The sequence below is a fragment of the Saccopteryx bilineata genome, chromosome 6, assembly GCF_036850765.1.
Source record: "Saccopteryx bilineata isolate mSacBil1 chromosome 6, mSacBil1_pri_phased_curated, whole genome shotgun sequence".
In the NCBI taxonomy this organism is placed as follows: domain Eukaryota; kingdom Metazoa; phylum Chordata; class Mammalia; order Chiroptera; family Emballonuridae; genus Saccopteryx; species Saccopteryx bilineata.
This window is the reverse complement of record NC_089495.1, coordinates 118859895-118872623: the sequence shown is the minus strand read 5'-3', so window position 1 is coordinate 118872623 and position 12729 is coordinate 118859895. Positions and strand designations below refer to the sequence as shown.

Here is a 12729-nt window from a genome sequence, read left to right as displayed (position 1 = left end):
CTTTAGTGCAGCTTGTTATCTAAGGGATCCCACAATTTTAAGGATTCTCATTAGAAGTGACAAAAGGCCACTAGCTCTATGTGGCTCCAGAGGCTCATTTCCAGTTAATGTATACAACCAAAAGCCAACCAAAGAGTTGGCTGCTATCTTAAATAAATTTTGTATATTATTATCTTTGGGTGGATGACATACATTTAAAACATATACCTTAACATTAAAAAAAAAAAGATGATGGTAAGGCTAAAAATTAAAGACAATTTAGCCTGTAACTTAAATACTGGTCAGATTATGTTTGTTGCATAAAGCTCATCTCTGGCTGGCTGGGATTTATTTTTAAGTATACTTAACTATTTTTTATATTTTCCTCTCTAGATTACTGTTAAAAAATGCATGAACATATTTTGAGTATTTTTATTTTAATGTTTTCAATTGAGAAAGAATTCAGCAATGCAATTTGAGATATTATGAATTGCATGAAATTAATCATGTTTGTCTTCTGTTGCTATGCAGCCAATATTTTCAAGAAGTACAAAAGAAGGTAAAGAGCTTTAGTGGTGCAGTTCAAAACTATAGATTTCTAGATAGAATTCCTCACTTAGTAAGTCTATATTTCAATGGAACAAATCCAAGCCACTGGACTTCAGAGTTCACCATCTGGACATAAGAAGATACTACTAGATAATGTGTCGTGATATTTTCTATATCTACTGCCTGAACATATTACTGTACCTCAGTAACCAAAACGACAAAAAAAAAGGGGAGAACAACTTTGTTCAGGTTGTTTTTATGTAAACATCATTTATGCTCCACTTTCTATACTTTCAGCAACTAAAATTATAACCAAAGTTGTGGAACCAAAAATTAAAGTGATTGAAGGCAGTCTTCAGCCTATTATCAAAACTGAAGGTAACAATCAATGTTATACATGGTTCCTTTTACAGTATTGTGAAAAGAATCCATATAATATACTGATTTCTATGAATATATCTACATTCTTTTTTTGAAACTAACATGCTAAATATTTCTATACCAATGGCATGCTTATGTTATTGAAGAAGCTATGGAATGCAAATTATTTAGCAGAGTAGATAGTGCACCCCTAATGTGTTCAGTACATTTGCTTGTTCTGAACTATGACAGCACGGTCATTTCAAAGGAACCTAATTGTCTATTACATTAGCATGGGTACCCAGAGAATCACTAAACAAATGGATCCTGAGCAGTTTGAATGCAGTTAGACTCCTTCAGAGAGTATATCTCTTTTTGTAGCTTTATTTCCCCACATAGATCTCATTTATACTATTACAAGAAGCTCTTCCAAAAAGTGCAGGCATTTTTCATCCAACAATTTAAGAGAGCACAGAATCTATACAGTGATGAAGCATTGAAAATTACAATGATGCATGATCTATTTTGAAATTAGACAACCAGAAACAGAAGAGGGAATAAATAGCTCTGGAGTGAGTCAAACCTTAGAAACCTTAATTTCACACTTGAACTTATATATATATGAGAACATACATATTCTTATAGACCATATATATATATGTATATATATATATAGTGAGTTAAACATCTCTCCTGATGTTTCAGACTAGAACATTACACATTCACTTTTCTTTCCACCCCTACTGTCTATGTTAGTTAACTTCAACATCTTTGAAACCACCTTCATTTTATGTATTTTAATTATTACTAAGAATCAGACTTTAAGAATTTTTATTTCCACATCTAAACATCTTAATGTGTTGACCTGACAAATATTGACCTTAGCAGTTGCTTATGTAATTGTCCAGCTTTGAAATGCTACTGTTATTTCCTTCTCATTGTTGGTAATTTGCAGATTTATTGATGATTCTTAAATTCTCACTAAATAAATTAGACTCCAAGACACAATTTTGAGATTTTTTTTAAAAAAAGGATATTTAATCAAATTTTAGTATTAAAAATAAATCAACTGAAATTCAACTCAGCACATACTTATTGAGGATTTCTTGTGCTGATAACTTCCCTAGATTCTGGGAGTAAATATGAAAAAAAAAAATTTTTAGTAAAAACCTTGCCTTTATAGAACTTAACTATAGAGAGTATTTTTGAAATATCAGTTTAGGTTCTTTTAAAGAAATTCTATTTTGATCATATATTAACTCATTTCCTGACCTTAAACTCCCTAAGTGTACTTTCCTTTTCAAATATCTACACATTAAAAATCCGGCCTTGGCCTGACCTGTGGTGGCGCAGTGGATAAAGCGTCGACCTGGAAATGCTGAGGTCGCTGGTTCGAAACCCTGGGCTTGCCTGGTCAAGGCACATATGGGAGTTGATGCTTCCAGCTCCTCCCCACCTTCTCTCTCTCCCTCTCTGTCTCTCTCTCTCTCTTCCTTTCTCTCTCCTCTCTAAAATGAATAGATAAAATAAAACTAAAAATTAAAAAAAAAATCCGGCCTTATGTTTTGATACTTAATATCTCTTAACCCCATGGTGTAAAATGTTTGAAAGAACTGTACTTTTGTGTTCATTATTTTAAATTGTTCTAGACAATCTAATTCTGGGTAAATGACAATTTCTGGGCAAGCAAATAAATCCTCTCAAAGATATGCAAATATAGTGATCTTCAACTGTTGGATGGTGTTACAGAATTAGTTAAATGTACTGAACTTAATTTTCTTTCTCCTCTATGAAATAGTCTTGATTAACTAATGTAGTAGTTAGCTTTCTAACATTCAAAATGATTTTCTATGGTAGCAAAATCATTTTGTAAGTCAAATGCAACACATTTAACTTTTGCTTTTGAAGGATTATTAGTAAATTATTGCATCATTTGCATGTAGAAGGTAAATATTCAAATTAATTTTCCCATAAACCTGAAATTTGGTATCTTAAAATTAGGCATAAAATTGGAGGTTTTTCAGAGTTCAAGCTTATGCCCATTAGATTAAAAAGTGTGAGATACTGAATAATGAAAATTAAATTAAAATTTTAATAAGGAAGAAGTAATAGATAATTTCAGTATAATAAAAAGATATATACTAGTTATTATTAGAGCAATTCAAATTCGTACATACTGTATGATTGACAAAGAATAGTCACATGCATTTTGTATGATCATATTTTACAACTATGAGTGAATGAATAGATTTCCATATCAATTTAAATCCTAATGCAAATGAAAGTAATTTTAGTAGAACACCAATAGACTGAGTCATTTTTTCTCATCAATATTGCCTAATTTGAAGAAAATGGGAAATGTTTAAAACTGAATTCATAAAGCCTGAAACAACTGCCATGTTTGAGTGACACCAAATGCCAAAATAAGTATCCTGTTCCGGTAAATGTAAAGGACTGCTTTAACATGATCGTTTGTCTCCTAAAACAATGTCTCAGGACCCACAATAACAAAGGTAAAAATTGAAGGGGAACCTGAATTCAGACTGATTAAAGAAGGTGAAACAGTAACCCAAGTAATCCATGGAGGTGCGTTATATATGTTTCCTAGTGCCTGGTTGGGATTCCTGGGATTATTTTGAAGTATATTTAAATATATTGAACATCTGATGCTTTCTCTTGTATTTTGTTTTATATAAATCATGGCAATACTTCTCTTAGTTATGGGTTCTTATTAGCCTGTCAAATAAAATAGAGTTTACCTTTAATGTACCTAGTTGGAATCCATTTAAATGTTAAGCCACCAGGTCTAACAAAACTGGTACTACTTCTGCATATGCAGTAATGATTATGAAATATAAAACCAATAATCATGTCAACAAAAAGACATATTGGACTTAGAAGAAAAAATGGGCATGTATTAGCTTGACTGATAAACCATGGTTAGGATTATGGCAGGGTTCTTATTTTGATGATGTAGAATCTCCTGGAGTCTCACTAAATACTCACTCCACAGTCGGGAGAAACAGGAAATGGAGAGCTAGCGTGCCAGCTGGACTTCGACTTCACCCGAGATTCAGGACGCAATTCCTAGCTTTTAGACCTCTGTCAGTCTGAATTTGAGATGTGCCCCCAAAATGATTATGGTATAATTAAGTTCTAAATGGTATTGTTTTGAGAAATACATTTACCCATTAAAATATCTAGCTTATACCTATTTACACACTATGAGGGGACAAATCTAATGTATTTTTCTTCCCTGACTTTCAGAACCTATTATTAAAAAATACACCAAAATCATTGATGGAGTTCCTGTGGAAATAACTGAAAAAGAGACAAGGGAAGAACGAATCATTACAGGTAATCTTTATTTGTGTATATGATGCTATGCCTGGATTATATAGGTCAAACTTTAGTTTATCCTAAAATATCTCTATTAGAATTATCCAAGAAACTAAGTCATGTTTATGGTGGTTACTGAAGTACCTTTATTTATTTATTTTTGGCAGATATAATATTATTATGAATATATAATTTATATTTCATTCTGTATTGAAAATTTGTAGACAAATCTATAAACATTTGTTTTTACTATGTGTATTATACATATATAATACACTGTTATGTTCTAGAATCAAAATAATTCCTTCATTTGATTTTCCATTAATCTTAAGGTCTGCACATCAACATACCAAAATATATGCATTTGTATAAAACAATTGATCAATAATTTCAGTACACTTCTGTATAATTCTTTCAACCAATAAATTAGCCTAAAATTCTGAACCCATTTTATAAGTATTTGTGTAAACCAGCAACCAGTAACTATGACCCATGTCACCTAGTTATGTAATAAAGTTTTATTGAAATGCAGGGTTTCCATTCATTTACATAATGTCTATGGCTGTTTTCACACTTCAGTGACAAAGTTAAATAGTTGTAACACAGGTCTTATCACCTACAAAGTCTCAAATGCATACTCTTTGACACTTTACAGAGGAAGTTTGTTTACCCCTATTTTAAACCTTTTTTTATTGTCATTCCTTTAGGTCCTGAAATAAAATATACTAGGATTACTACTAGTAGTGGAGAAACTGAAGAAACTCTGAAGAAATTGTTGCAAGAAGGTCAGCATTCTAAAGAATAAAAACATAACTTTATCTGAGCTCTCTGTATCAAAGTCTAAATCATCTTTGAGGCCTTGTATATGTTTTCTATTCTATGTTATTTCTTTGTTTAAGTTCCATACCAACATAAGGAAAAAATCCAAGCATATAGAATGAAACTTTAATGATAGTGATATTAATTGTTATGTTATATACTTGTTATATATTGTTCACAGCTTTATAAGAAAATTGGTTTATCAAAGACAGCACTGAAAACTGAGAAAGAACCAAGTGTTGGTCTGGAATGCATTGTTGGGCAGATGCCTAATATCTATATATATATAGTATACATCACATCAAGTGTCCTCTCTTTTTGTTACATAAACCAATTTCTGCTATAAACATGTATCCTCTCAGAGGTCACCAAATTCATTGAAGGTGGTGATGGTCATTTATTTGGAGATGAAGAAATTAAAAGACTGCTTCAGGGAGGTTAGTAAAAGGGGAAACAACTAACCCGTTAACAGGTCTGTCTGGTGACTGAGTTCTTTAACTTTTTAAAGACTGACTGCTCACATTTTCTTTTACAGATGGCATCACGTGTTGTCTTAACAGAGTGGTTTGCTCGATGATAGTTTAAAATATTTATAAAAAATGATTACTATTTTAAGCAGTCTTTAAAAAGTGTATTATAAAACTTGGGGAGCACTGAATATTTTTTTTGTTTTATACACATAATTATAAGAATATTTTAAGTATGTGAAAGGGGTATACTTTTAAAACTGGTAGTTATTTAAACAAACCCAAATTGAAATACTTTTAGATTTTAAAAAAATGTATTCACTGCCCCCACAACAATAATAAAAGGCATGTTTTATGGAATCTTTAAGCTTATAGATATTGAAAAAAAAGTGCATTTAGTAATTTTCTTTTCTAAAGCTATATTCTTGGGAATGGGTATCCGTTTCTTCTAACAGTTCGAGTGATCTACACCTGGGAATGTAAATTATTTTGCATATGAAATTAATCTTAAACTCTAAAGTATGGAATGTTTTCTGTCTATGGCATTAAAATAACCAACTTTTAAAGGCAAAAGAGAAAAAAAGAATTCAAAATGTTATGCAAATGCTAAAAGGCAATTATTTGAAGAAACAGTAAATGTTATACATATAATTTGGATAATACTTATCCAAGTATCCAATAAATCAATTTCTCATTCATTTTATATACAACAAAGTTATTTGGATGATAGATTGTTTTAGAGGAACAAGTTCTATATAAATTTTATAGAAAAATAAGATATTCTCCTTTAAATATATTATGAATTGAGAAAAACACAACTGAAGTTTGGTATTTATCCAAAGTATGTCCCAAATGGTTTTTCTGTTTAAATTCTTAAAAATTGTATCACTCTGTTCAAGAACATATAAATTATCTTGGGACATGTGTAATCATTGTTTATTTTTTTTATAAAATCTCTTGTGTTAGAACTGTTCAGCAATAGTAAGAGTAAATAATTTTTATTAAATCAATTATATCTGAAATATTCAAGATGTCTTTTCAGACTGTAGGAAACTTGTGACACAGTGAAAGCTCTCATGGAACCAAAGATTTCTGTACGATCTAATACATAATTCACTCATCTACCTCCAAATGCATAATAATCTGCTAAAAAATATGAATTTGAGAAAAGAGGTGAAGACATCATGAAGATTAAGTTGAATTCTTTTTTTTTAGTCCTTGCCACACTAAGCAGCTTTGTAAAAATGGTGGTGCTTTATAGGGAATGAATCATTTAGTAGCTGTACTTATATATATTGCTTTAATTTATTTAAGCTTAAAATTCAGGTAAGTATGTTTTATTCTTTTTAATGAACTTCCATCAACAAGTCCATGATAAACAGTGAACCAAATGCTTAAGAATAGCTTAGCCCAGAGAAACAGATAAACCTGCTACAAGTTAAGAATATTATATTCTATGTTTAGTTAATAGATTCTTCCTTAATTTCTGTTTCTGTTCATCTCAGAGGTTAATTTCTTTAGTTCTAGTATACGGTTTCTTTGCACAACTATAAAAGCATCAGTTCCCACAGTGCCACACCATAAATTTTTATCAAAATATTTCTAAAGTTTTTCTTCTTAGCAGTATAAGCAGTATAGTGACTATACTGACATTGGTTGGGCATGTCAGGGTTTTTTTCCATTCCTGTAAAATCATTGGGTCATCCTTGAGTCACAGTATCCTCATGGCTAGTCTTTAAGTGGTGTGAATAAAAATTATGTCATGTAAGATTGGCGTTTTTTTCCTTTGAGGGTATATAAATAATTGATCTATAACCAAACCATGGTCCTTATCTCTAAGCTAATAGTTTTATATCTGAGTTGTTATATTGTGGTACCTCTAATAATTTTGATGAATTGAGTATATTCCTCAATCATTTAAGTCATAAGTAAATGGTCCTTTTGGTACTAATATTGAAAATGTCACTAAAATACTTTAGAACCCTTAAGTAAAAAATGTTTTCTCAAAATATCTAAAGATTTTCATTCTTAGGTCGAACTGCATTTACCCAAACTCCTAAAGTAAGTAGGAAAGAAACTCCTAAAGTAAGAAAGGAACCCAAAAGGTCATGGAAAGTCTTGGCAATTCTTCCTCTATAACTCATAAAGATTTATGACCTTTGCCCTGGCCAGTTGGCTCAGTGGTAGAGCGTCGGCCTGGCGTGCAGGAGTCCTGGGTTCAATTCTGGCCAGGGCACACAGGAGAAGCACCCATCTGCTTCTCCACCCCTCCCCCTCTCCTTCCTCTCTGTCTCTCTCTTCCCCTCCCACAGCCAAAGCTCCATTGGAGCAAAGTTGGCCCGGGCACTGAGGATGGCTCTATGGCCTCTGCCTCAGGCACTAGAATGGCTCTGGTTGCAATAAAGCAACACCCCAGATGGGCGGAGCATCGCCCCCTGGTGGGCATGCCGGGTGGATTTCGGTCGGGCGCATGCGGGAGTCTGTCTGACTGCCTCCCCATTTCCAGCTTCAGAAAAACACACACACACACACACACACACACACACACACACACACACACAAAGATTTATGACCTTTTTGGAGAATAGGGATTAGGTTGTAGATCTGACTCCCAATCTGGGTTCTAACACAAGCTAACTTAAGTAAATTGATTCTTTTTTACCTTGGTTCCTTCTTCTGAAAAGTAGGGCCAGTAATGTTACCTGTATCTAAATGAGATAATATATGAAAAGTGATTGGAACAATACTTGGCACATATAAGCTCTCAGTAATGTTAGCTATTATCACTATTTTGGTTAATTAACATTAACCTGGTTAATATAGTAACATTTTACACCCTATTTTAAATTTCCAAAGTAATAGTCACATGACAATGTAAAAAACCTGCAAATAGTTAAGATGATACACTTTGCATGTTTCATGAAACATAGGGTGGAAAGGGGCATTTGTTGGCATCATTTGTATGATTTGCTTTATCATCGCACAGTTTGCTTCTTTAAACATGTCCTGATACAACTCTAGTTCATTCTGAAATAGCAGAGAGCCACTGGAAGGAACTCTGATTTTGTGCATGTTATTTACACTTTCTTCTAAAGAAGTTTGTTGCACAATGAACATTTGATATTAGCATAGCAAAATAGTAATAAATTAACAAATTAATGAATTGGATGATTGTCAATTAAATGTCAAGTGTATGAAAGAAAATCGAAGTGTAAGTGCTAGTTTTGAAAATTAACATTGTAAGTACTTGTCTTGATTTAAATTATACAATAACTTATTTGGAATTTAGCAAGTCCCTATAACAATGGTCTTATTCACCAATTAAGGGTTGGATCCATCTTTTCTTGACAATATTTTATAAGCTATATTTTGTTACCAAATGAGTCAGAAGTTAAGGAAAATATATCAATTGGAGCATATTCTATAATTCATACCTTTTTATTTTGTATAAACTTCACACCAGTATCCAATCTAATGAGGTTTTCCTCAGTTCAGTATTTTATTATAGCACTAATATGATGTTAAATCCTATATATCTTATATATGGAGGGAGAAAGACATGTTGAAAATCTGCTGCAAAGAAATAGAATTCTTAATTTTTTAATTTATTTATTTTATTTATTTATTTTTAGAGAGGAGAGAAAGAGAGGGAGAGACAGAGACAGAGAGGGAGAGAGAGGAGAGAGAGACAGAGAGAGAAGGGGGGGGAAGAGCAGGAAGCATCAACTCCCATATGTGCCTTGACCAGGCAAGTCCAGGGTTTTGAACTGGCGACCTCAGCATTTCCAGGTCGACGCTTTATCCACTGCGCCACCACAGGTCAGGCAGAAACAGAATTCTTAAGAAATTTAAAGTGTTTATTTTTTATTTGGTTTCATACAGCCAAAGTTACTGTTGGTGACAGTTTATGCCTTACCTTTTATGGAATATCAAAGATTTGAAAAAAGATATAATAATTTGATTTAATTGTCTAATATAGATGATTTATAGAAATCAAGAAGTCAAATTTCTAGAACAAATAAAAGTAAGCAGAAAGGTAAAGTTGCTGTAGAAACTTCTTTGAGTTCACATTTCCAACAACAGACTTTAGGCCTCCCAAGTAGATTCTATGATAAGTTAAAAGAAAAGGAAATTTGGAAATATTTTTCAACTTTAGCAGCCCAAAACTGCATAGTTATAGACACTTGAAATTTTTTAAAGTGCAAGTTTTTTATTATTTTTAACTAGTTAATTTTTTAAATGGTTTTGTGGGATTGGAATTAAATCTGGGAATATGTTGCCATACATTTTCTGAATTGTTTATTAGTATGTTTCTAGAGTTATTAGGCCAATGTTATTTTGTTGTCCTCATGCACTATAAGGTAATCATGAATTCATTTACAATGATAATTCACAAAGACAGGAGTCTGATAGCATCACTAATAGGAATGAGTGGATACCTCTGAGAAGATACTTCTACTAAACTCTATATAATGTGAAACATTCCTTCAATCATAAAGTCATGCTTTTGCAAAAAGGGTGAAAAATTCATGCAAGCTATTTACTCTGTGCAAAAGTGGCACATTATATGGGGGCCCAAATGCCATGATGAAACACTATGCTCTGCAGTAGTGACGTTCATTGTGATATATATGGAAAACAAGATTCTATTCTGTCTGTTGCCAATGCAAAAGCCTCATGCTTGTCAGATTCACTGCTTCAAAAAAATATCTGCAACTTTAAGTGCCGTTTACTTAAAACTTTTTACTTTTTTTGCTTCCTGTGGCCTCCAGTCTGATGTCAGCCATAATTTCAAAGTTTTCCTAACCACAACTTTTTAATTTTAGACACACCCGTGAGAAAGATACAAGCCAACAAAAGAGTTCAAGGTAAATGTGTTGATTACAGGAATGTGCATATGTGGCACATAGTGTATTTCTCCATGTGTAAGATGCAACCTTTTTCAATAATTTGGGTTGTAAAACTGGGTGCATCTTATACAGTGGTTGTAGATTTTTTTACTTGCATTTCCCACTTTTTCACACTTGTTCTTGTGCTCATTGTTGAAGACAGTGATTTGTCATCAGATACAGATGAGGACGAGCTAATAGATGGGAGTTTTGACAGTGATGAGGAATTGTATGAATTTTATGATGAATAAAACTTGAGTTCAATAACTTTATGTAATATATATATTTTTCAAAATCCGGGCCCCCAAATTAAGATGCATATATGGGAGTGTCTTATACATGGGGAATTACTGTATGTTGTCATGTTAAGAGTGCTATAATATAGTTTATAGTACTTTGTTGTCTGTCAGGAAGAAAAGTTAGCCAATATGAGGGCAAAGTATTTTGATGACAAGAAAAAAATAATGTTCTGTACTATTAGTAAAACAATATTCTAAGAATAACAAATACTAAGGGAAAAGAAATTATAGTTATCTAAAGTGCTAGATAGATTGAATTCTTGAGGAAGACTCAAGTATAGTTAATATAAAAAGAAATTCTTGAATATCACAGCCAAGCCAAAGTAAGTACAGGAGGACCTGAATTTTCTAAAATATTATCATGAGGCTACAGTTTGAAGCATAAACACTGTACATGTACAGGAAATTATTAATATAGCAATGTACAAAAGTTTGATGTAATGTGTAGATAATATATTTGGACATACCACCCATACACTATAATATTCTTCATAACTGTGTTAATATCCATGTTCTAATATTCCACTACGTTACTTTACATTATAATACATTTAGAAATAAAAAATTCTCCTTGTGGAACTTAGAATAAATTACAAAATTTGAATTTCTAAAATAATTGCATACAAGGAATCTAAAGAAGTTGCGAGTCTTATGAATGCAATATGAATCTATCTGATTTTAAGCTAACCCAACATAGACATTTGAAACTAAATAACCAATTGGACAAGTAATTTTCAATTAAATAATTTACCAGAGATTTCTGCTACATGTCCGAATTCATTTAAACTTTCTAAAGAACTAAAATTATCGCTTTAAGTGATCATTTTCACATATCTTTAAACAAAGGATAACCTTGATTTCATCATGATAAATGAAGGATATTATTAGGAAGACATAATCTAAGTTTATTAAGTAAGGAATATGGTCTTTTATAGATTTAATTATGCATAAAATAATATTTTTAACTCTAATGTTTTGTCATATTTACAATCTATTCTCCCTTCTTCTAAATCAGGATCTAGAAGAAGATCGAGGGAAGGTCGCTCTCAGTGAAAATCAAGACCAGACAACAGAGTTTATACAACCCTAAACCCTGACCTTAAAAGAAAATTATGAGAGCCATTTTGACTTCAAGAAATGAAATATCACCGCAAAAAAAGCAATCACTGAACAATTCTGAGGCAAATTTAATTTTTTTGAATTGAGTACATGAGGGAAGTTGTGGGTTTAGCCTCCTCTGGGGAGGGAACTAAGGGAATTAGAACACCTTACAGGCTTTTACATCTTGACATTAAAAGTTCTGGCCAATGTTGGGATTCATCAAAGAAAATCCTCATCAATGGATTCATTACAATTTAAATTCAGAGTGGTGAGCTGTTATCCCACTCAGAAGGCTGAGCCTTGAATAGATTTAGTGGGCAGACAAAATGCGTGCAGTTACTTCTCCACAGAAAGCTAAGCTATGGAAAAAGGTGCTCAGTATTAAAAAAAAAACTTTACATCAAGATGTTTTTCACATTTCTAATGCAATGTGGGTTTACAAGTAAATTATGTTATTTCTACAACTGATTTTGTACTCTTGAAATGTTTGTCATATGCTTATTGCAGTACATACTTTTATCTCAAACATTTAAATAAAACTATTTTCAGGTATACAGATAATTACTTCAAATTGTGTAATTCAGAAAACTGAAGGTTTAAGTTAATAAGTGGTTTGTACATGGAAACAGGATGTTATACCTCTTTTTTTTAAACAAATACTCATTAAAGGATGTTGAATAAATGTGGTATTTCTTGAATTTTTAAAACTATGGTGTTAAAAAGAATCATTATACAATAAATCAATTATATAATAAATCAGTTATTAAACATGAACTGAGTACCTAATATAACTCCAGAACTGTATTAAGTTGTGAGGATTAAAAGATGAACTAGACAATTACTATCCTTAGTGGATACAAACTAATCATTAGTAATTTACAATGCACCATGACTTTTAATCAGCACTATACAAGCACAAATACATGA

General features: G+C 31.9%; 1 protein-coding gene across 6 annotated transcripts in view; it reads left to right on the top strand.

The window, feature by feature from the left end:
* The window catches only part of POSTN (periostin), a 45192-nt gene extending 32717 nt beyond the window's left edge, over positions 1–12475 (top strand). Inside the window, exons 17-23 of one of the 6 annotated variants that reach the window (XM_066235940.1) lie at positions 826–906; positions 3385–3474; positions 4156–4245; positions 4935–5012; positions 5409–5483; positions 10340–10381; positions 11717–12475. In XM_066235940.1, the coding sequence (XP_066092037.1) occupies positions 826–906; positions 3385–3474; positions 4156–4245; positions 4935–5012; positions 5409–5483; positions 10340–10381; positions 11717–11754 (494 nt within the window). In that variant the 3' untranslated portion in view covers positions 11755–12475. The remainder of the gene's footprint in view (positions 1–825; positions 907–3384; positions 3475–4155; positions 4246–4934; positions 5013–5408; positions 5484–10339; positions 10382–11716) is intronic. The other 5 variants (XM_066235942.1, XM_066235941.1, XM_066235944.1 and 2 more) reach the window with 5 other exon arrangements.
* The last annotated feature ends 254 nt before the right edge of the window (positions 12476–12729 follow it).